Source organism: Ictidomys tridecemlineatus, chromosome 7 (assembly GCF_052094955.1).
Source record: "Ictidomys tridecemlineatus isolate mIctTri1 chromosome 7, mIctTri1.hap1, whole genome shotgun sequence".
Lineage (NCBI taxonomy): Eukaryota > Metazoa > Chordata > Mammalia > Rodentia > Sciuridae > Ictidomys > Ictidomys tridecemlineatus.
The window spans coordinates 110,182,620-110,208,506 of NC_135483.1; the positions used below are offsets into that span (position 1 = coordinate 110,182,620).

The window sequence follows — 25,887 nt, forward strand, 5'->3', positions numbered from 1 at the left end:
TGTGTGTATGTATATGTGTGTGTGTGTGTGTATATATGTATATAGATACATATATATATATATATATATATATATATATATATATATAATTTTTTTTCCAGTGCTGAGGTTTAAATCCAGGGATGCTGTACTACAGAGCTGCATCCCAGCCCTTTTTAATTTATTTGAGGCAGAATCCACTAAGTTGCTGAGGCTGTCCCTGAACTTGTTATCTTCCTGTCTCAGCCTCCAGAGTGAGGCTTCCTCAGTGTTACCAGTATGCTCCACTGCACCCAGCTAACTCTTATATTAAAGGCTTTATGTTAGGACCTGCTGGCACAAATATAGAAATGACTATTTTTCTAACTGTATTTATTTTTGCCTGACCTCAATTTAAGACAAAAAAAGGAGAGAGAGAGAGAGAGAGAGAGAGAGAGAGAGAGAGAGAGAGAGAGAGAGAGAGAGAGAGAGAGAAGGAAGGAAAAGAAAAAGAGGCAGAGGGGGTGGAGGGATAGGACACTGGGTCCTTGACTTTTTAAGCTCCTACCCTTGGGATTGTACTGAAGGAGTCTGTGGTTGTGTCATACCTCGCCAGCTGTGAACATTTCCTTGATTCTGCCTTCCTGCTCCGGTCTTAAAACACTGATTGCTTTTCCCTGATCATCATCCCTGTGGTCCATGGTAATATTTCCAAAATGAGAGAATTCTATATTTAAATCACATCTTAATCCTCACCCAGCACAACCTGAAAACAATAAACAGCAGTCATCAAAAGCAGAAATGAGTGGTACAGATTAACTTATTTCTTAAGGGACCAAATTCTGGAGCTGAAAGGTAAGAACCTATCATTGGAAAACACCTGCAGCTTGCCTCTTCAAAGCAGTGTGCCAGCAGCTTGTCTTTTGTATGAGCCACTTTCTTTTTTCCAATGGCTGCAGCAGTGGGACGGAGACTGCAAGAAGAGATGACGGTTTACATAGTCATATTAAAGTGGGTGAGTGAATTACATGGGAGTCAGACATCAGCACCTGCAGCTCTGGGCTTACTTCTCCATCAAAGGCAAAACTCCACATAGTTACCTGTGTTTATGAATTTACTGAGCTTTTGGGCAAAACCCAGTGAGCCACACTTTACTATCAAACTCACAGAACTGCAGTGATTTGAGGGGAAATTTTGAAATGACCTCTTACTTTATTTTCCAAGCATCCGGATTGCCCCTTTAATGTACACCTGAAGCTGGCCGTATACTTTCTAATTGTGTTAAAGATTTCAAGGTCAGAAACAGTTTGAATCCAATTTATTTCAGGATAGAGAGAGACTCATTCTAAGCTTCCACTAAGGGATCTTTTTTAGATAGATTTCAAAGATCAAAGCTTGTAGTAGAAGAGCTTAATATTTGGATTAGGCATGTTCTTTGTCTATTCAATTTTCATCAGTTCAGTGAAATGTAGAACTCCCTAAATTTAGCATATCATGAATTATTCATAATTATTATTTAACCAATAAGACTCTAAGAATGTTATGAATTTCAGACTATATTCATTTTATATTTTTAATTCAGTATATATGAGTTTATAATATTTTTCTCTACTATATAATCCTGCCTGCCTCTTGTGTTTCCCAGGTGGTGCATAATGTTTCTATCAGTTTTACCCAATAATGAAAAACTAATTTATTAACTCCAATACACTATGGCTTTTTATTTCCAGATTTTTTTCCCCCAGATTTCAAGGGTAAGTCAGTAAGCTTCATTTTTGGTATCTGCATCAAATTTTTGATCACTGTGGTATCTGTGAGCAGAGTCTGATAGTTATAACAATTCAAACTTATTTACTGTATTAAGTGATTAATTCCTATGAAAAGTCGGTAAGAAGCTAAATAATGAAATGTGAAAGAAAACTAGATGAGAAAGCAGAGGATTTGAGCTTTAGAGGCTGCTTTCCTAATGGCATGTGTAGGAATTGGGGGTGCTCACTAATCCCTTGCAAAACTCATACTATTTTTATTTATGAAATATTAGTGTGATTACTTTTTAATATCTGTTGGTTAAGGACCTGCTTATTAATGCCAGGGGTATGCTAGTAATAATTTATAACAGTACTCTGTAATACAGGCCTAATTTACAATGTGATGATAGACAATTAAGTAATCTGCACAGGATTATACAGCTTGTCAGTCATGGTGGCTAGATATGAACCCAGGTCTGGGTATCTCCAAAGCCCTCCTTTGTTCCACTTTATACCCCTTTGTATCTGACATTCTGTAATCACCTCTTATGTACATGGACCTGGGTTATAAATTTTTTAACTTGTAGATATATTTAAGGGTAAGCAGGAAAAAAATGGTTCTTAGATTGGAATGTAGAGTTATATTGGTGTTTTAAGAGGTTCCTCTGAATTTTGTCTCCCGAGTATATACTTATATCCAATATAATAATAATAATAGTAATATCCAATTATTATTGGATATTATTATTGGATAATAATATCCAATATTATCAATAATATTGGACAGGACAGGGACTATAACTCAGTGGTAGGGTGCAACCCTGAGTGCAATCCTAGCACTGCTAAAAGAAAATTTAAAATCTGCTTAATATCTAGTCCATCTGCTGAAATATAGCTATTAGTCTTACAAATGGAAAATGTGTGATTCTGATGGTTTTGTCTAAAAAGAAGGTAGCTCTGAGATTTCCAAAAATCATTCTTTCTGACCTCATCTTGATTCCCATAGGGACTCCTCATTGGGATATTGCTGCCATTTGTAAGTATTTACAGTGCTGCATCAAGTTTTGCTAGTTTTTGCTGGGACTAATGTGATTGTTGAGAATAGAACTGGAGGTAAGCAGTAAAAATGCATATACACACTGTGCCACTGGAAGTTTGGAATTCTTTACATCTAAGCAAAGCCAAAGGTGCTCAGTTTTTCTCCATTAAAATATGACCCCCCCTATAAATCATAGTCAATCTTGAACTCTAATACTATTGTCTCATTATTTCTTCAAGTAACTAGGCTCACTTCTGGAGGGATGATTCTGGCTGAGTCTAGAGTCCATTGGTTCTGAATGGCCTATGGAATATTTATCTTGCCTAAGTTGTATTTTCTCCAGAATTAAAGTTATCTATGTATCTGGAGCAAATTTCAGATAGGGCAAGGAATTCCTCTGTAGGGGAAACCCACCAGACCCAACCATCTGTAACAATATCAAAAACAAGCTTAAGAGCTATTTTTATATCAGGACATTGACTTCTCCACCCTGTTTACATTAGAAAATAACCTTGATCTCAATCCATATTCACCAAGGCACACATTTAAAATAAATCTGAACTTAAATAAAAATTCTAGAAATCTTTAAAAGAAGTGAAAAGCATATTTTCAATCATTTTAGTGCATGTCCAGCAAAAAGTTCTGCATGGAATTAATTGAGCATTTTATATACAATCTGACTTTTTACTGTTCTTGAAAATTTGGTCTGATGAGTAGCCAAGAACAAATAAAGAGTTATTGTAGGAGAAACATGTTAGTACATTAATTTAATTGTTTTTTTGCTGGAGAAAAATATGAAGTATATGAATACAGGAGCAAGTTTACTTCATAGAGCAGGCTTAAGTGTGATTTTTCAAACTTGTTCAAGGGGCCTAACAGCTAAAGCAAAGGCCCATGATATGGAACAGATGAGGATTATTGGAAAGCACGTGCATTTTGAGTAAACCAAACATTTGTTCCAATCCTTCTAACTGTGTGATTTTGCAAAACTTAACTTTGCTTACCTTCAGTTTATCATGTATTAAGAATATTTTATGTCTGAAGCACAGCCTGAGACAGAGGTTTTGTTGAAGTGACTTACTTGGCATGACATTGGGGATGGCATGTGGGGAGGGAAAATGACTCTCAGGGGAAGTAAAATAAAAGAATGTGTGATAAGAGAAGAAAGCTAAGCAAGGATATGCTATAAATAAAAACATAGTATCATCCCTCAAATAACTTAGTCCCTCCCCTCATAGTGAGGAACACTTTCATAGTGTCCGAAATTATTGTGCAATAAATTGCCTTAACCTCAGAAATATATGTCTAAAATTAATTAAGAAATTGAACTTTATCATCTATTAGTGAGGTTTTGCTAGTATCCCTATTCCATTTACATTGTCATCTGCTAGTGTTTATTATTAACCAAGAGTAGGTAGCAGGTGCCAAAAGCTGAAGAATAAATCCATAGAGGAAAGCAGTTGAATGTAGTAACATTTTTTTTTTTAGTAACCTAATATTTTGGTGCATATCAGCAAAGAACACCATGAACTTGAGTTGAATGACATAACATCCTGTTCCTTGTGCTATCTAAGTTTGCCGGTCCCCTGCAGATGTCTGCATGTGGATGACCATTCACAGCCAATGATTGAACTCCAGCTCAAATTCAAAAGAAATAGTGCTGGTAGAAAGCGTGCCAGTAATGATAATATCCATAAGCACGCTAGAAGATCCAAGTCACTTCATATGCTTCTTTTATTACTTTACATATCTACACTACCTGGGAATTGAAAGGTATGTTCATATAAGTTGCTCAGATATTTTATTTATTAAACTATTTGAGGTTAAGTAGACATCTTCTTAAATATTTTATTATTCTTGTATTTCCTTTTCTCCTTTCCCTTACATAGGTAATCTGGATTATTTACCAAATTGGCCAGAATTTTCCAAAACACATTTTTTTTAGCTAATTCAATGACAGAATATCAGGGCTAAAGAATTATTGTTTAAACCATGTCACTAGAAAGGGCATGGTGGCTGGCTGCTTGGATCTAAAAGTATGCTCAGTCCTCATCCTATTTGATTCCCTTTCATATTCTAAAAGACAATTTTTAAGTGACTAATCTTTTTATTCACTTTATTTCTAAGTGACAAATCTTGACAAATATTAAACCTATTTTGAGATTTTTATTAGTTTCTTTAAATTTCCCATATAGACCTTGTTAGTAGAACTCCAGTGTGCAGTCTGATGACTGCTAAATTCAGTGAGACTGCAATCTGGCTCCTTGTGCTTTAAGCCTATGTGTGAGCTCCAGGATTGGCATTTCTCTGTTTGGGGTTTTTACAACTAATATGCCACTTCACTGTCTGTTTTTCATGCATGTCTTGCCAAACTGATATGAAATAGTACTTATTTTCTTTATTTCATGTAATTATTGCAAATGTAATAGATAGTAACCCAGTCTCACTGTTGCTTATAATGAAATAACTACATTCCCCAAAGAAAGAAAAGACAGTCCTGTCCTAGGCAGAGTGATCCACCATAGCAAGTAATTCAGACTTCCAGGATAGGCTAAGAAATGATGATCTCCCAGATTAACAAATGGATTACAACTCTGGACAGAGACCCTGTGGAATGAAGCATTTGAATCACTTTTAAAAGCTCTCAACTCCCCCAGATAGAATCACAAACTCTGGGACTAGAGTCTCCTGTATTTCTCCTTTGCTACCAAAGCTATGAAACTTCTTTTTCTTTGTTCTCCAAAAAAAGAAAGAATGAAAGGAAGGAAGAAAATGGCTCAGAGAGATGAATTTCTAGCAAATAGTACACTTATCCTACCATAATTTAACTCTATATTAAATTGAAAACACTTTTTTTTAATGTGTGTCATATTGTTTATTTTGAAAAAATACTACTGTCCGAAAAGGCATTTTGCAAAACTTTAAAAACATGACTATTATACAAATATAAAATGATAACATGTCAACAATTTTATTTAACTCATTAATTAATGAGGGAAATAAAAAGGTGTTAATAATGGTTCAAATTAGAAACAAGGAATTTACAAATAAATGAATAAAGGAATATTAAGATTTCTGGGTTAGATATAAAATTGGTTAATGTCCTATCATTAACCTTTGGGTTATCTATTTCACTAAATAAAATTGTGCCTTTACTGGATAAAATTTTCTAAAATTTTACATGTACTTTTCCTAAGTCCTTTGGAGTCTTTTTTGTTATTGGTTGTTCAAAACATTACAAAGCTCTTGACATATCGTATTTCATACGTTAGTTTCAAATGGGTTATGAACTCCCATTTTTACTCCAAATATAGATTGCAGAATCACATCAGTTACACATCTACATTTTTACATGATGCCATATTAGTGACTATTGCATTCTGCTACCTTTCCTATCCTCTACTATCCCCCCTCCCCTCCCCTCCCATCTTCTCTTTCTACCCCATCTACTGTAATTCATTTCTCTCCTTGTTTTTTTTTCCCATTCCCCTCACAACCTCTTATATGTAATTTTGTATAGCAATGAGGGTCTCCCTTCATTTCCATGCAATTTCCCTTTTCACTCCCTTTTCCTCCTACCTCATGTCTCTGTTTAATGTTAATCTTTTCCTCCTGCTCTTCATCCCTGCTCTGTTCTTAGTTGCTGTCATTATATGAAAGAAGACATTTGGCATTTGTTTTTTAGGGATTGGCTAGCTTCACTTAGCATAATCTGCTCTAATGCCATCCATTTCCCTGCAAATTCCATGATTTTGTCATTTTTTAGTGCAGAGTAATACTCCATTGTGTATAAATGCCACATTTTTTTTTATCCATTCATCTATTGAAGGGCATCAGGGTTGGTTCCACAGTCTTGCTATTGTGAATTGTGCTGCTATGAACATGGATGTGGCAGTATCCCTGTAGTACGCTCTTTTAAGGTCTTCAGGGAATAGTCCGAGAAGGGCAATAGCTGGGTCAAATGGTGGTTCCATTCCCAGCTTTCCCAGGAATCTCCATACTACTTTCCAAATTGGCCGCACCAATTTGCAGTCCCACCAGCAATGTACAAGTGTACCCTTTTCTCCACATCCTCTCCAGCACTTGTTGTTGTTTGACTTCATAGTGGCTGCCATTCTTACTGGAGTGAGATGGTATCTTAAGGTGGTTTCGATTTGCATTTCTCTGACTGCTAGAGATGGTGAGCATTTTTTCATGTACTTGTTGATTGATTGTATATCCTCCTCTGAGAAGTGTCTGTTCAGGTCCTTGGCCCATTTGTTGATTGGGTTATTTGTTATCTTATTGTTTAATTTTTTGAGTTCTTTGTATACTCTAGATATTAGGGCTCTATCTGAAGTGTGAGGAGTAAAAATTTGTTCCCATGATGTAGGCTCCCTATTTACCTCTCTTATTGTTTCTCTTGCTGAGAAAAAATTTTTTAGTTTGAGTAAGTCCCATTTGTTGATTCTAGTTATTAACTCTTGTGCTATGGGCGTCCTATTAAGGAATTTGGAGTCCGACCCAACAATATGTAGATCGGAGCCAACTTTTTTCTTCTATCAGGCACAGAGTCTCTGATTTGACATCAAGCTGTTTGATCCATTTTGAGTTAACTTTTCTGAATGGTGAGAGAAAGGGATTCAGTTTCATTTTGTTGCATATGGATTTCCAGTTTTCCCAGCATCATTTGGTTAAGATACAATCCTTCCTCCATTGCATGCTTTTGGCCCCTTTATCAAATATAAGAAAGTTGTAATTTTGTGGATTGGTCTCTATGTCCTCTATTCTGTACCATTGGTCCACCCACCTGTTTTGGTACCAGTACCATGCTGTTTTTGTTACTGTTGCTCTATAGTATAGTTTGAAATCTGGTATCGCTATACTGCCTGACTCACACTTCCTACTTAGAATTGTTTTGCTACTCTGGGTCTTTCGTTTTTCCATATGAGTTTAATAATTGATTTATCTATTTCTACAAGAAATGCCCTTGGGATTTTGATTGGCATTGCATTAAACCTATAGAGAACTTTGGGTAATATCGCCATTTTGATGATGTTAGTTCTTCCTATCCATGAAGAGGGTATATTTTTCCATCTTCTAAGGTCTTCTTCTATTTCTCTCTTTAGGGTTCTGTAGTTTTCATTGTATAAATCTTTCACCTCTTTTGTTAGGTTGATTCCCTAGTATTTTATTTTTTTGAGGATATTGTGAATGGGGTGGTTGTCCTCATTTCCATTTCAGAAGATTTGTCACTGATATACAGGAATGCCTTTGATTTATGCATGTTGATTTTATATCCTGCCACTTTGCTGAATTCATTTATTAGTTCTAGTAGTTTCTTTGTAGACCCTTTTGGGTCTTCTAGGTATAGAATCATGTCTTCCGCAAATAGTAATAATTTAAGTTCTTCTTTTCCTAGTTTTATGCCTTTAATTTCTTTTGTCTGTCTAATTGCTCTGGCTAGTGTTTCGAGGACTAAATTGAATAGAAGTGGTGAAAGAGGGCATCCCTGTCTTGTTCCAGATTTTAGAGGGAATGCCTTCAGTTTTTCCCCATTCAGAATGATGCTAGCCTGAGGCTTAGCATATACAGCTTTTACAATGTTGAGGAAAGTTCCAGTTATCCCTAGTTTTTCTATTGTTTTGAACATAAAGGTATGTTGTACTTTGTCGAATGCTTTCTATGCATCTATGGAGATGATCATGTGGTTCTTATCGTTAAGTCTGTTGATGTGGTGAATAACATTTATTGATTTCCATATATTGAACCAGCCTTGCATCCTAGGGATGAAACCTACTTGATCATGGTGCACAATTTTTTTTGATATGCTTTTGTGTTAGATTTACCAGGATTTTACTGAGGATTTTTGTATGTAAGTTCATTAGAGATATTGGTCTGTAGTTTTCTTTCTTTGAAGTGTCTTTGTCTAGTTTCAGGATCAGTGTGATGTTGGCCTCATAGAATGAATTTGGAAGACCTCCTTCTTTTTCTGTTTCTTTAAATAACTTGAAAAGTATTGGTATTAATTCTCCTTTGAAGGTTTTGTAAAACTCTGCTGTATATCCCTCCGGTCCAGGGCTTTTCTTGGCTGGTAGTCTTTTGATGGCTACTTCTATTTCCTCTTTTGTTATTGGTCTGTTTAAATTGTGTGTATTTTCCTGACTCAATCTGGGCAAATCATATGACTTAAGAAATTTATCGATATCTTCACTATCTTCTATTTTATTGGAATATAGGGTTTCAAAATACTTTCTAACTATCTTCTGTATTTCTGTAGTGTCCATTGTGATATTGCCTTTTTCATCTCGTGTGTTAGTAATTTGAGTTCTCTCTCTTCTTCTCTTTGTTAGCATGGCTAAGGGTCTGTCGATCTTATTTATTTTTTCAAAGAACCAACTTTTAGTTTTATCAATTTTCCCAATGGCTTTTTTTGTTTCAATTTCATTGATTTCCACTCTGATTTTAATTATTTCTTGCCTTCTACTACATTTGCTGTTGTTTTGCTCTTCCTTTTCTAGGGTTTTGAGATGAAGTTCATTTATTTGTTGGTTTTTTCTTTTATTGAGGAATGAACTCCAGGCAATGAATTTCCCTCTTAAAACTGCTTTCTTTGTGTCCCATAGATTCCAATATGTTGTGTCTGTATTTTCATTTGTCTATAAGCATTTTTTTATTTCCTCCTTTATGTCTTCTGTAACCCATTGATCATTCAGTAACATATTGTTCATTTTCCAGGTGATGCAGTATTTTACCTTCCTTCTTTTATCATTGATTTCCAGTTTCATTCCATTATGATCAGATAAGATACATGGTATTATCTCCACACCTTTATATTTACTAAGAGTTGCCCTATGGCATAATATATGGTCTATCTTTGAGAAGGATCCATGTGCTGCTGAGAAGAACATGTATCCACTTGATTATGGTTGATATATTCTATATATGTCGGTTAAGTTTAGGTTATTGATTGTGTTATTGAGTTCTATAGTTTCTTTATTCAGCTTTGGTTTGATGGATCTGTCCAATGGAGAGAGCGGTGTGTTGAAGTCACCCATAATTATTGTGTTGTGGTCTATTTGACTCTTGAACTTGAGCAGAGTTTGTTTTATGAATGTTGCAGCTCCATTGTTTGGTACATACAAATTGATAATTGTTATGTCTTGTTGGTGGATGGTTCCTTTTAACAGTATATAGTGTCCTTCTTTATCCCTTTTGATTAACTTAGGTTTGAAGTTGATTTTATTTGATATGAGTATGGCCACTCCTGCTTGCTCCCAAGGACCATGTGAGTGGTATGATTTTTCCCAAACTTTCACTTTCAGCCTGTGTATATCTTTTCCTATCATATGAGTCTCCTGAAGGCAGCATATTGTTAGATTTGTTTTTTTTTTATTTAATCCAGGTTACTAGCCTTTGTCTCTTGATTGGTGAATTTAAGCCATTAACATTTAAGGTTACTATTGATACATAGTTTGTACTTCCAGTCATGCTTATTTATTTATTTATTTTAATATGGCTCGTTTTTCCTTTTTGGTTATTTTTTTTCTTCCCTTTACTGAGTTACCTCCCACTGTTAGTTTTGGGTGCTGTTTTTCAATTCCACTTCTTGTAGTGTTTTGCTCAAAATGCCTTGCAGTGCTGGTTTTCTGGCTGCGAATGCTTTTAACTTTTGTTTATTGTGAAATATTTTAATTTCATTGTCAAATCTGAAGTTTAATTTTGCTGGATACAGTATTCTTGGTTGGAATCCCATTATTTTTTCACCGTTTGAAATACGTTGTTTCAAGATCTTCTTGCTTTCAACATCTGTGATGAAAAATCAGCCCTTAACCTGATTGGTTTACCGCTGAATGTAATCTGCCTCTTTTCTCTCGTAGCATTTAATATTCTCTCCTTGTTCTGTATGTTGGATATTTTCATAATTATGTGTCTTGGAGTTGTTCTATTACGGTTTTGTATGTTTGGGGTCCTTTAGGCTTCCAGGATTTGGCAATCCATTCCATCTATCATATCTGAGAAGTTTTCTAGGATTATTTCATTCAATAGATTGTTCATTCCTTTGGTTTAAATCTCTATACCTTCTTCTATCCCAATGACTCTCAAGTTTGGTTTTTTTATGACATCCCATATCTCTTGGATAGATTGCTGGTGATTTCTTAGCATCCTTTATGAGTTGACTATATTCTTTTCAAGTTGATAAACTTTGTCTTCATTATCTGATGTTCTGACTTCTATTTGATCTAGTCTATTTGTAATATTCTCATTTGAGTTTTTAATTTGGTTTACAGTTTCCTGCATTTCTAGGATTACTATTTGATTTTTTTAAAAAATCTCTATCTCCTGGTAGAGCTCATTCTTTGCCACTTGAATTTGCCTATGTAATTCATTTTCAAAGTATACTTTCATTGTTTGGACCTGCTGTCTAATGTCTTCTCTAAGATTCCATTCCATCTGAGTCAGGTATGCCTTGAGTTCTTTCTCTGTCCATTTTTCTGATGCTTCTAGGTTCTCCTGTGAATTTAAGTTGTCCTGCATTGTTTGTAATCCTTTTTTCCCTTGTTTTTTCATGGTTCTCATGTTAGTTTCCAACTCTGTTTGACTGCTATGTTTCTGTTTTCTTCTTTAAATTTGTTTTGGTTTTTGTAGTACCAATATCTCTCCTTTGTGTTGGGAGACAATGTTTAGAGATGCTGGATTTAATTGTGATTTAAGGTAAATTCACTAGTTTCATTAAAGGCCTACAGATTTTGCTGGCATGTATAGACTTGAGGTTTGAACTTAGGATTTTATGTTAAGGTCAGGCAATTTGATGGTATGGAGGTTAGTATATGCTAGCTTCTTTGGGGGGTTGCTCAAATGCAGGCAGGTATTAACAAGAGAACAGACAGGAGTACTTGGGTGTAGTTAAGGGCTTAGGCGGACTATAGACCGATTCATAGTATTCATCTATTTGCATTTAGTAAGTTATATGTAATCTGGGTGTTCATACTTAAGAGGAAAGATGGGGAAAAGGTAAGGAAGCAAACCAAGAAAGAGAGAGGGAGAGAGGAAAGAAAGAGAAAATAATGGAAAAGAAAAAAGAAATGATAATAAAAAAATAATAATAATAAAATACAGTAAAATAAAAATTACAATTAAAAAATAATAATATAATTATAAAAAAAGAAAAAAATTAAAATTAAAAAATTAAAAAGATTAAAAAATTTTAAAAAGGGGGGGCACTGTTAGGCTTCTATTTTCTTTGCTTCCAGTAGGTGGTGCTGTGCCTTCCGGGCCAAGATTTTGCCCTCCGGCTATAGGAAATAATCGTGTGAGGCCGCTTCCTCCTCCCCCCCTGGTGTCTCTCAAAACCTGTTAGCTTAGGTTTATTCCTGGTTTCTAGTCACCTCACTTCTCCTGCCAGCCAGGCCTTCCCCAGTGTGATACCTCTCGGCAGTTCAAGCTACACTCTGGGCCTGCAGTTTCCTGGATGTGGAGCTCGGCTTTTGGGATGCGGAGCTCGGCTTTTGGGATGCGGCACCTTATTGTTTTGATTTCCTCTGCTAGCCCCTCCTCCGAGAGCTGGCAAGACAGGTTTCGTTTTCGCCACTGGTGGGAGGGGGCAGTTGGAGGTCAGATGCCTTTACCTTTCCCCACACCTCTATTCACTCTCACTCTGTTAATCACGACCCCGGAAAACTGGAGAGAGATTTTATGCGATTTCCCCGCTGTATGGGAGATGGTCTAAATGACCCACACCTGTTCTATCGCTGAATGAGCTGCAATCTGTCGCACCATTTCTCTGCATTGCTAGCACGCCATTTCCCAGTGCGCCACAGTCTCTAGCAGCGGGGTGGGCCGCTGAACAAACAGCTTGAATCTCCAGGCGGACAGTTCACTCGAGGTTGAGCCCCAGTAACCGATCCTCGGAAGATGGAAATCCTTCCTTTAGGTTTCTGTGCACCCCAATTTTGCTAGAAATTCCTAACAAGATAGCTTTTGGCCCTTCTAACTCGGGGGTACACAGGGGTGATTCACTCCATTCACCGCCATCTTCCCCTCTAAATTGCAAACACTTTACATAGGGAGTGGATGAGTAGAGAAAAAGTCCGCTTCAGTTCTTTCATTTTATTGGTGTAAGGAAAGAAGTAAGCAAGAGAAGAGAGTCAACTCCACAGTAATGTGCAAATTTATTTGGGAGCACTTGCAGAGGGAGCCCAGTAGAAACTGAGATTGGTCTTCTGCTTACAGCCTGGGGTAGATATAGGGTTGTGGGTAGGGGATTTTGCAGTTAAGCCATTGCTAGGGAGTTGTCAGGGAAGGGTCCTTGTGGTGTCACCTTCATAATAAAGTATGTGTTTTCAGGATTCTAGTCCCAGATAACAATTTCCTTTCTAGGATAATGGAGTGTTTGGGGGTTTTTTTGCAAGATGATGAAGTATTATCTGGGATTTAGTCAGAGTGACCTTGAGGTGACTCTTGTTCTAAGAAGGAGAATATGTTTCAAAATGGTTTTTCTTGTGTCAAATTCTGCCTAACACTTGGCATTGCCTATCAGGTATAGTGTCCATCTTTATCATTGAACTAAGTTTCCTAGAGATGGCTAGCCTTATATCTTGTTCTTTTATTGAAAAACCTAATATAAACAAAAAATCCAGAGAGTGAACAAGGAAATTCCCCTGCTTACATTTTGGAAGCACTAGCATATGCACGGTAATAAGCTTCACTCTTACTCTGCGGGCAGAAGGAGTCCAGGATAGAGTGTAAATGATTTGGTGAGTTGGGACCTGGATGAATAATTATGAATTTCAATTTGTGTACATTTAGTAATAAACCCCAGAAAAAATACAGCTAAGAACAGTATTGCCCATTACAGGCTTACTTCTAAGATGAGTTTTACAAACTGATATGAAATAGCATTTTCTATATTTTAAATATTCTAAAAGGTGCTATTTATAAAATGTTTATTTTAATCATACAACCTATGGGAAATATAACCAACTAGTCCCCATCCTCTGAATATTCTTTACCTGAATCTTCATCATTGTGAGTTCTACATGAAACAAAATCCCGCTTAATATAAAAGTAGTCATTAAAGAGCTGATCATTTACAAAAACCCCTCCCTACATCAGTCATCATCCTTCATTAACACATGTATTTTGACATTGCTTATTGAGATTTGTTGATCAATCTCTGGTTACAAATGGAATGTGTACCCACAAGAAAAGGACCTACACAATGGAGAGGGCTTCCCACCAAACAGTAAAGGGAGGTCATGGAATATTGCTGGAAAGTGCCTCAAAGGCCAAAGGCATTATGATCAAGCTGCAAATGTCAGTCATGAAACATGGGTTTTCAATAGTATAGTCATAAAATTATATAAGAAATGTTCAATGGCTTTTTATTCTTTGTTCTAATAATGAGTATATAATTGTAATTATAATCTGTATAGCAGTTGATATTAGATTAAATTAACCCAGTTGTATACTTGTTAGTTCCAGAAAAAAAATCCCATTTAAATATTTGCATTACTTATTAAAAATAATTTAATTGCCATTTAAAAGAGATTCACTTTTAAGTGACACTTTTCCCAATGTGAATTATCCTCTTGTAATAAGGACTTTCTGTATGCTTAGTTGTATTTTTTTAGAAGAGGAAATTCTTGCTCAAAAGAATTACAGTACTTTTATGCAGTCACATCATTTTCTAGCTATTAATTTCAGAGAACTATTTCCAACTACAGACTTTTGATGCCAAGTCTAGTACTCTTTGCACCATACATCAGCTGTTTTAAAATACTCTTCCTCTTATGTTCGACTCCATCATAATTTTAAATACCTTTAATTTGACCACTGATTCTCTCTTCCATCAAAATCTAATATCACATGAACAATGCCTCCAGGTTCCTGCTCTTTGAGGTTCCTAACAGATTAATCATTGCTCAGAGAGAGTGGCTTGGTTGAGTAGTGTTTGACCTTGGGAAGTGTTGGGTCCCCACATATAGAGGATCTGCATTTTGTGTTGCTTGATTTTTATTTATAACTACAGAATATATGACAGCCTCTAATTTGAGGGATCCTCTCTCAGGTTATTTAACTTAAACAAAATACCTTTGACTTTAAAAGAAACGAGAAACATACTGGAAGATTTCAAGTACCCCATAGAAATATCATCTCCATTAGTTTTTCTTTACCCTCTCATTTCTTTATTTGCAATACTTTTTACTGAATTTTAATAGGCAATTATAAATGACAAGATACTTCCAAATATAGATTAGCTATTCTCTCAGGTTTTTTTTTAAAGTCATGGAAATAATGGTTATTGTTTGAAGAGCTTTGTGCTTGAATAGGAAAAGCTGTAGATATCATTTGGTTATGACTCCAATGAATGGTCATAAGATTTTACTATTTAAAATGATAACAGTCTGTGGATATAGCTCAGTGGTAGAGTGCTTGCTTAGCACATGCAAAGCCCTAGGTTCAATTTCCAGCACAACAATATAAATAATAATTATGGCATCATTTTTTTTCCTATTGAATTCATTTGGTCATTAGGTTTCCTACACACACACACACACACACACACACACACACACACACACACGTCTCATTTCAGTGGTCATAAATAAAATGCTTCTAATATACTGACCTTCAGCATGCCATCAATTTAAGGACATACTTAAGTTATCTGGTAAAAATCAAATAAAGCCTCTTTGTGATAAAAGCAATACCACATTTTCAATATTTTTACAAGATGGCTAGGAAGCAATGTAATTATGATGACATGAGTATAATAGGCATTTAGGTCAAGAGAATAAACATAAAAAATAAAACTGGGGAGTATTTGAGCAAGAATTATTGTAAAATCTTGAGCCAAATGTGTTTATCAGGCAGAGACAGCATTTTAAATGAATGAGGTCTCACCTATAATTTGATTCGAGTGATGCTGGTGAGAACATCTGCCCAAACACACATGCTCCACTCAGAAGCTGGGTACCTAAGGATAAAGAGTGCATGGATTCTGTGGTTCACCACGCCCATATTATCGCTGATGCAAAATTTACCCTTATCCAAAGTTTCTTTTTTCTCATAAAATACCTGAGAAGGAGCTCTCCCTGCTCTCTGGCCTGTGTCCTCCCTGCAGCACAGTTGATGCTGCAGCTTGTAAAGCAAAACATCGTGGGTTTGAATCCTGTTCTACAACTCACTAGTGTTCTGACCTCAGATAAGTATCTTCAATGTCTCATGCTTCACTTTCGTCATCTATAATATGGCAAAATAATAGAATTTTCTGCAGGGATTTTTCTGGCCATTCAGTTAGTCCGTCAGTCAATGCCTATAAAATGTTTTAAAATATTGCTTAGCATACAGGATACCAGCTCAGTGAGTGTCATTGATATCACTATATTATCACACATTTTCAGAGAACATAATATCATGAACACATATCTAAAAATATGAGTTAAGCAAATATTCAATTGCTACTTAATGTATATGAAGAATCATGCCAAGAATAGAAACTTGAACTTAAAGAAATTTAAAACCCAGTGATTAGAATTTCCAAATTCTCTTCAAGGGTATTGTCAGATTATCATGGATACTCTCTAATAGAAAATATTTCCATTTCTCTTATGATATAAACATAGAATCTTAGGTAAAGCTCTTCTCTTCCTCATTCTCTGTTTCACCCACACTGGCCTATTGGGTCCTCAGGTGTGTTACACTCCCTTGTATCTCATGACCTCTTCTCATGATATACTCTCCTCACATCACGTCTGGCTTATACTGCCTCAGGTATCTGCTTCAAGTCCAGCCTCTTAGGAGAAGGATTCATTCCAGAATAAACTGTTCCCACAGAACCCTCTGTTTTTCCTTTCATATTTGTCACAAAAAATGACATAATTAATTTTTCTTTCTTTTTTGTGGTGCTGGGCATTGAACCCCAGGCCTTGTGCATGTGAGGCAAGCACTCTACCAATTGAGCTATATCCCCAGCCCTCCTGACATAATTAATTTTACAACATCAATAGAAGGTCAGCATATTCACACATTAAATTATAGTAATTAAGTTAAATGCACTTACTAGCTCCTCAGTAAAAAAGAAAAAATAAAGGTAGGAGTGAAAGTACGAGAGAGACAGAGAGACAGAGAAACAGAGAGACAGAGATTCAAATGGTGTCAGTCATTTTATCCATGAATCCATTTGAGCTAATGGTCTGATACCAGGAGTGGTCATAAGATGATAAAGAGAACCTCTTCTCTCTTCAGCCACTCTTATTATCCAACCATTTTTCATTGTGGAATGGAATGTGAGCATTTGATGACATGTTGTTTAAACATCATGGTTCCTTCATATAAACCAACAAACCTTTTCTTCTGTTCAATAAAGAAACTGATCCTCAATCTCTAGGAAAATTGGCCATGTTGAACTAACTGAGGAACATGATTGAGACCTCAAGGGGGTAACTTCCAATAAAACTTTTTAGACAAATTAGGATTATTGGTGATTTATACCTAATTTATTATGTAAGAGACAAAAAAACAAACAGGTGCAACTTTCTCTATTTTTGTTTAATATTTATAATTCTGACCTAAAAGATAATATCTGTGAGGGCAGAAGATACATCTGACGGTGTTGCCGCTGCACGTAGCACATAGCAAGATGCTTTGATCATGTGAGAGCTTAATAAGTAATCATTTGTTAAATAAATTTACATTCTACCAGTGTTTACACAATCAGTCTGTTTGGCAACAATAGAATCTTTGGATTTGGGAAGATGAAAGAAGTAGAAGATAGGCAGAATTTTGGATCCTTAAAGCATAATGAAGACGTGGATAGCCTGTGTGTCTGTGGAAATCTAAATTAAAATGGCAGGAAACTCAAGGGGTGACTGGACAGAGTTCAGTGTATTATAATGAAGACTTACGTATGTAAGGCAACGTCCTGCCCTCCAACTCCCTTTCCAAGTCAAACTATAACTGAAAAGCTGACCACATCCCTTATCATTTTAGGTCGAATGAGCCGGACTCGATTTATCATTATGCCAACCCAAGGAGAAGGACGGCCATGCCCCACACAGCTCACCCAGCAGAAAACCTGCCCAGTGACCCCCTGCTACAGCTGGGTCCTTGGCAACTGGTCTGCATGTAAATTGGAGGTAGGTCATGTAATGACACTTAGAGAAATGCTTCTCAGTATATCCAAAGCACTTGTCTGGTCAAAGGCGCTGATAGAATAAATTTCATAGCACCAGGGGTCTAACACACTGTACTTTTAGTATAACAGAGAACATAGAAAAATACACATGTGACTTAACCTCATGCAAAGTGATATTGCTAAGAAAATAAATAGCCATTCATTAGGCACTGATTATACTAAGCTGGGTCATGGGGCTGTCAATCTCTTTGGCATCTTCAATAATTCTATGCTGTTTGTTTGTTTGTTTGTTTTTGGCTTCTTTGGGAATATCAAAGTAGTATTTAATTAGGCAAAAGCCTGATGCTGTGGAAATGCACAGCTTGTGTTAGACTGTATTTCTTACATAGGCACTTTAGGCTTAGACAAAATCTTGCATAAGAGCAGAAAACGAAAAATGTATGAAAGTTATATTTTAACATTATTACGAGAACCAAGGTTACTACATTTTCCTCAATGATTACTTTTTATTGGCCTAAAGTATAAATGCCTAGCAACATCATAATATATCACATACCCAGAGCTTCTGCTGGATCAGCAAAGATCCTCTACTGCACGTTCTCTCTGGCTTTTTGCTTAAGAAAAAGTGCATTGATTTTCCCTCTTTTCTATTTTACTAGTTTATCCTTCGGTTTGTGTTCCAAAACATACTCTAATTAGATAATTTTGACTACACTTTAAGAAATCTGCAGAGTATTCTCATAGAGATGTTTAGTGCTCCTGTCAGAATGACATTGTCATGCAAAGTTATTATCTTGCAGAAGTAAATGCCCATGTATTTTAATAGGTCCCAGAGGAGCAAAATTGTGTGGTACACTTGTTCAGTCTTCTTTTTATGGAAAATAAGGTAACCGTGATGGTGATTTAGAAGTAACCTAATAGCCTTAAATATTAATACTTTGTCTACTAGTCTAAACATCTTCTTTCCTAAGTCTTTAATTTTTAAATATTGCTTAGTATCATTTACAATTGAGGAAATGGAAGGTATAGTTTCCCTTCCAGTTGTGGTAGCTTTGACAGAATAGGGAAAAGAAGTTCAAAGAATTCAGGGAGCCATTGCTGGGGAAGGGAGAGGAATGAAAGTTGGGGTAAAAGACAAGGAGGGAAAAGGGAGGAAATGGTCTGCAGAGGACTGATGACAGGGTCTCTGCTCCCCACCTCACCAGGCACACAACTACCTCTGTCTGCTTCTTTTTTTTTTTTTTTTTTTTATCTTCTCAGGTGACAGACATCTTTTTGGTTTTGATAGACCGGTCTGCCAACTTGTCTCATAGGAACATTATAGGAAAATGCCAAATGTAATGTTTTGCTGTCAAATGTTGAGCTGCTTCTGCCAGAAACACAGGGACAGAGTGATGGGCTGTGACCATTCTCTGTAATAGTGCTGGTGGTGGGTGGAGGAGGTTGTGGCACATTTTAGAGACCTAGTTTTAGAGACTCCAGATACCCACAAAAGGTGACTGATTTTGCCTCTAGAAACCTCAGAGTTGCCTCAGGTTCTAGATGTGGTTAGTCTTATTCCCTGACACTACCAGTCAGGAAGAAACTCTGAAAGCCCTCAAAAAGCAAGTCTCTAGTTAATTATTCTGGGTACCCACCCTGCCTACAGACCACCAATCAAGGTTCTTTCCCAAGAATTTGAAGTAGAGTTAAAGCTGTTATATGATACTATAATCAGGCCCTCTTAGCTGCTGACTTTTTCTGCCTTATAGATATAGTCAGTTATTCAGAAGCAAGAAAGCACAAACCAGAGGACACAAAAGAAAGCAAAGGCCAAAGACAAAGGAAATCTTGACTGTATTGGAGCTGATCTCTTCCTGAGTTCCAGATGCATTCTTACTTTCCTAAAGGCTGATTTTTAATTCTTTGTGAAATAGATAATACAATATATTTTCAATGAATTGTCTTTTCTTCAAGTTAAGTGTAAACTGAGTTTTCGGCATTACTGCTCAAAACATATGCAGGCCTCTCCCACAAACGAAGAACATCTCTCTGCAGCTGCTTTTCTATTTCTCCATGTCCTGGCATGCCCTGACATGCCAAATGCAGGTTAGGATCTCTTTCACTGAGGGTGATGATGACATTTTGGTGGCTGCTTGGCATCCTGAGGTACCAAGGCATAATAAGAGAAGCTTACATAAAGCACAGTGGTGTGCCAATTCCACCACTATCTCTTATGGAAAGATATTAGCAAAAGGAAGTATTTATCCTCAGGCATCACTTTTGTTTTAGTAGTTCCTAACTGTATTCCTGTTTTCTCAGCTGCTAATGTGTATATGCACATATGCAGGGAACTCAAGACTCTGGAGTCCAGCAGATTTTGGTCATGGTGATACTGCCGATTACCGAGTTCTGATCCCTCAAATGTTGAAGTTTGAACATTAGAGAAGCACACTGAGGCAAGCATATAAAGCAAAGTTTATTCAAAAAGAGGTAGCAGACTTCTTCCCTGAGGGAGAAGGGGGCCATAGCTGGTATCCTGGTATCCCAAGAAGCAAGGTATTCTACCTTTTTTATGTGTTCTAGGCGTCCTTTGTTCTCCTACCCCCTTCCCCTAAACTTTCTCCTTCCTGCCTAATGAGTACACCCAGGAATCCTCCGGTGGGAGGGCCAAAAGGTGGGAAACAGGTGGGCTGAGGGGGAAGGGCTGGATGGAGCATCCAAGGACACCTTAACAACTTTATAGCTCCCTGTAGGAAGGGGCAATTCCTGGGAAAGGTTACCTTGGCAACAGGTTGCAGCAGGGGAATTTCTGAAAGAATTATAATTGTATAAGGTGGAGGAAGGGCTCTGAAGGAATTAACATTTCAGTCCCTGGGGGACAGTCTCCAACTTGCCAGACTCACTCACAATTGGCCTCCTTGATCAACCTGATTCGGTTTACCTATCTGTACTGATTGCCTGTCTAATTCTGGCTTCAATGGTTCTAGAACTTCCTCAATGGTCCAAAACATAAACACACCCCAACATCCATGGAAGCTCAAGTCCTTCATATCAAATGATATACCCAATATTACCTCTGCACATTCTCCCCCAAATTTTAAACCATCTCTAGATTATTTATAATAGTAATACAATGTGAACACTCTGTTAAGAGTAGTTATATTGTACTTTTTGGGAAATAATGACAAGAGGAAAATCTGTACATGTTCAATACAGATGCAGTTTTCTAAAAATGCATTTTTTAATCCTCAGCTGGCTGAATCTGTAATTGTAGAATGTGGACCTCCCCACCCCGCTATGGATGGCCAACTGTGCCTATTTTGATGAGGTTCTGGTAGGAATTAGATAAATTGTATAAAGTACTTAGTACCTGACATAAAAAAAGAGCTCAATAAATTGTGGTTGCTATTGTTATTTTAATTAAAAGTATGATTATGTTTATTAGTTCCATCTGCCTATCTGCATCTGGTTGAGAAGCCAATTCAGTAAACAGAAAACCTCCATTAATGATGTGGGCCTTGGAAGGTTGTGAGAGAATCCTGGTTGTTTATAATCTCCCTCTAAGAAGCCCAGTCTATTTTCAAGTGTGTGAATCTGGTTGAGTGAATGCTTGTTTTATGAATGAAATTATCATTCTGATACCGATTTCTCTTCATATTGTAGCTGTTGTCAAAGGTATAAGAGATTAAGGTTGAATATAGGCTGATCCCAAGATACATACTAGGAGACTATTGCTGTTTGTCTTGGTCTTAAAAGAGATCCCTGGTGTAGGCTTGTTTCCTGTCATTTCTTCACACTTTGCCTCATGGAGTGTCGAACAAAACTCCCATCAATTGCAACTTCTCTTACCTGAGGTTCCAGATATGCAAACTTTCAGACTTAACACATGCTGCAGTATCTTTGGATTCTTCTTTTCTTTATCTAGAAAATTCACTAAAAGATTCATCATCTGGATAATAAGTTAGGAAATAACCCCCCTCAAAAAAAGAAAATCTAGTTTAAATGTTATTTTCCATTTTAGAGAGTAACGGTTGACTAGAACATCTTTTCTGAATGAAACTATCAATTGATTTTGAACCTCCTATTAAATAAAAAAAAATGCAGTTAGTTTTTAACTTACAGTGTTTTTTTAAAAATTTCAAAGTAACTATACAAATAATCAGAGCAATTATAAATTAGTGTGAGAAACACATTCACCTGTTGAAGCCCAAAGAATGAACTAAGACACACCAGATACAATGAAAAGTGAGACTTTATTTTTATGAAGATCTTGCAAGATCTGGTACCTGATGGTCAGGGACACATATTGGACATAAACAGCATTTTGTCCCCTAGAATGCAAGATCCGTCTCCTAATTCCTCATTGTCTGAGTACTATGGCGTGCACAATCTTTCTGAATGTCTTGGAGGTTTTATTAGTTTATTTAAAGGAATACACCTTTAGTTGTCCTCACCTTTCTTGTTCTCTGTGGCAGGAAGGTCCCCATGGGTTGAGAGCCTTTGGGAAGTATTCAGTTTATCTCTGTTGGTCAGGTCAGGCCCCTTCCCTCTCACCTCCTGGTATCCCAAGAATCAAGGTGTTCTGCCCTTTTTATATGTCCCTAGGCTTCCTTTGTTGTCCTGCCCTCTTCCCCTTATCTTTCCCCTTCCTGCCTATGTGAGTAGGCCCAGGAATATCCCCTCCTGTTTGTCAAGAGGCTGTGAAATTTCATACTTCCATGTTAACTGCTTGAAACGTTTTATTCTGCCCTGTCTTTCTTACCTCCTAATCATTTGACACTTAGAACTAAATACTGTATTCGGAAAATGGACCACCAGACTTTCTGTTTCTCACATTGGTAAATCAAGTGTGGGAATTGTCATCTGCTAGAGCTGACTGTTTGGATGCCCTAAAAATGTATACGTTGAACCTTACCCTCCAATATAATAGAATTAAGAGACAGAGTCCTTGGAAGGTGATTGGTCATGAGGGTTCTGCTGGCACCTTATCTTGGATTTCTACTTCTAGAACTATGAGCAATTAATTTATATTGTTCTGAATTACTCAGATCAAGGTATTTTGTTATAGAAGCTTGAGCAGAATAAGATGCTATCCTTCTAAGCCAATTAAAATTTCTGTTAAAACATCTCTAAAAGAAGGTTTAATGTTCCCAATTTATGTGCTGCCTCGGGTTATTTAGGCTTTAATGTTTGCTACAACTTCGACTTCCCCAAATTGCACTTTTCTTATTTGCCAATATAGTAGTCCCCTCTTATCCATGATACATTCCAACATCCCCAGTGAATGCCTGAATTCATGCACAAATGCATACAATGAAGTTTAATTAAATCAGGGACAGTAAGAGATTAACAACAATACTAGAATAGAACACATAACAAAATACTGCAAAAAAAATGAAAGTATTACTAATCTTTTTCTTTGGGGTCATTATTAAGTAAGTAAGAGTTTCTTGGACATGAGCACTGTGATACCAAGATGGCAAATCTGATTACCAAGATATCTGCTAACTGACTAACAGATAGATAGTATATATAGCCCGGACACACTTTAACAATGGAAGATTCAGATCCAGGGCAGGACTGAAATGGGATGGCTCGAGATTTTATTATGCTATTTAGAAGGGCATATCATTCAAAACATAGATTGCTTATTTCTGGAATTTCCCATTTCATATTTTCAGACTGTGTTTAAGTGTGGGTAAATGAAATCTTGGAAAGTGAAGCCACAGATGGGGGTTGGATGAAGGGTACAGCAGATCCTTAAGTCACAAATTCCTTCATGTTGAAAATTTTTCTCAGCAGCCACTTCACGCCATCCTACCCCTTTAGCAGTCAGCCCATGAAATTCCCTTGATGCCCAGCAGCTGTTATCACTGTGCCTTGGTCTGGCTGGTACCCAGCTAACCCATCATTTTGTAGATAACAGGTTCCATGCCTGCAACACTATCTTGACTGCTTTAGCTGAACAGGTTGTCCTTTTTCACTCCTATCACAACATTCCTAAGGTCTATGTGGTACAGTTTCTACAGGGTAGAAGGGATAAGAAGGAGATCAAACCCAGTTTTGCAGCCTAGATTTGTTAGACTGTCACCTAATGATGGGTTGTAGCATACCATATCTCTGACTGCACAGCAAAAGTGCAAAGACTAAGAACTTGTAGGTCTGAATTTCTACGAGATACCTGTCTGTCTTCCCCAAATACCAGCACACACATATATATGCAACCCCAGAAGCAGTAATAATTAGAAAGACTCCAACTCTCCACCAACTTCTGGACTTAGTGGAACCTGGGTAATACGATTTGTAAGTGCAGGGGAGTTAATAGAATGATCAATGAGAACTAGAACCAAGGAGTTGCTAGCATTTAAATGCCTCTCCATTCTTTCCTCCCCTCCCCATTCTTGGTGGTAGTACTGAAACATGGTGATACCACATGACCTGCCTGGAAGGTGTTCTGGGTATCCAATATTTGACTGTGCTGATTTATCAAGTTGAGGCCAGTGTGGGAACTCACTAAATTGTGTTTGCCTCCCTTCCTTTCCCCCTTCCATTCTCTGTGACCCTCACTCTTTCCAACCTGGGATTGTACCTCTTTAGCATAAAAGCTTTGCCTTGGGCTCTGTTTTCCAGAGTGTCTATGTGAAAATGGAGCCATCCGCTGAAGTTATCCAAACATCCAATGGACTTTATTTTGAAGTATGAGCACCTGACTAAAATTGAGATGACGATAGTCATCCCATGAGTTTCTGCCAGAAATTTTATAATAGGGAACCTTTCATCAAGCAGATGTTTGGGCCAGATAACCACTAAAAGCTTCTGTTTCTATGAAAAACCATACGAAATTTTTCTAATTTCCCAGAATATCTGAGTGAGATTGGTATAAAATACCCTCAAAGACTATCATTGGACACAGAAGGCATGCTGGAAAAATAACTCTTTGAGGCAATAGAGAAAAACAGTGTTTACTGGAAACCCCAACCTAATCCATATAAGAAAGCACTGAATTCTCTACAAAGGAAAAAACAAGAAAAATGAAATAGAAATTTGAGCCCTGTGGCTGTACATGTTCTCTTGGGAGGTAATTATGGATTAGGCCACTTTATCACATACACCTAGACAAATTATGTATTGTTTTTACTTGTTTAGTCAATTCTGGCTGAGTTCCACAATGAATGGTTATATTCTGAGTACATAAATTCTATGGCCATAAATTTGAATGTCTACTTCATTTTCTTTATCAGCTCTAGAAATATTGCTCAGGGAGGCTGTATTGTCAACAATTGAGAGAGAACTTCTAAGAGGAGACTGCTGAAATGTGCAACTAAGGTTTTCTTAGGCACGTGTGGAACCTAAACTTTGAGATGTTAATTACTGAGGCAATTTTGGGAATGTCCTTTCTTCTTTCAGGGTGGAGACTGTGGGGAGGGAATCCAGGTGCGCAGCCCTTCCTGTGTGGTTCACAATGGTTCAATCTCTCATCTGTCTATCCATGTCGAGGATTCACTGTGTGGAGAAATGCCCTTTCAGGACAGCATCCTGAAGCAGCCATGCTCTGTGCCTTGCCCAGGTATGTGATCCAAGTGATTAGGGGTACATTCCTGGTGTTGTTCTTTATTTTTTGATTTACATTTTTTTCTGGAGAAGCCTTATTTTTATCAAAGTGGAGTTTTTAATTAACTTTGATTTATTTTGAACTGCTATTATCATTTTGGAACAGACAACTGCTTTGATGAAGGTTAAGTAAACAAATAGGGAAAGAAAGAAAAAGGCACTGAATTTGGAAACCTGAGGATCCTGCTTCTGTCACTTCACTGTTGTTTTACCTAACATGTATAGTCTAACTCTCTGAGCAGTGGTTTCTCCATCCAGATAATGGGTTTGGGCCACAGCCACAGCACATTGGCCAACACTCAAAGAATATGGACTTAATCCATGAATGAATCAGTCTTAGGTAATGACAGGTCAGGAATCAGTAAGGTGATGAATTTGTGAAAGCACTCAATAAACCTTCAAGTTCTGTGTACATGTGAAGGTTATCATTA

The 25,887-nt window shown here is 37.0% G+C and overlaps 1 protein-coding gene across 7 annotated transcripts in view; it reads left to right on the forward strand.

The window, feature by feature from the left end:
• The window catches only part of Thsd7b (thrombospondin type 1 domain containing 7B), an 809,752-nt gene that overhangs the window by 764,402 nt on the left and 19,463 nt on the right, over nucleotides 1-25,887 (forward strand). For all 7 annotated transcript variants that reach the window (XM_078017320.1, XM_005315833.4, XM_078017322.1 and 4 more), the window contains 2 exons: nucleotides 17,719-17,864; nucleotides 25,253-25,412. In XM_078017320.1, the coding sequence (XP_077873446.1) occupies nucleotides 17,719-17,864; nucleotides 25,253-25,412 (306 nt within the window). The remainder of the gene's footprint in view (nucleotides 1-17,718; nucleotides 17,865-25,252; nucleotides 25,413-25,887) is intronic.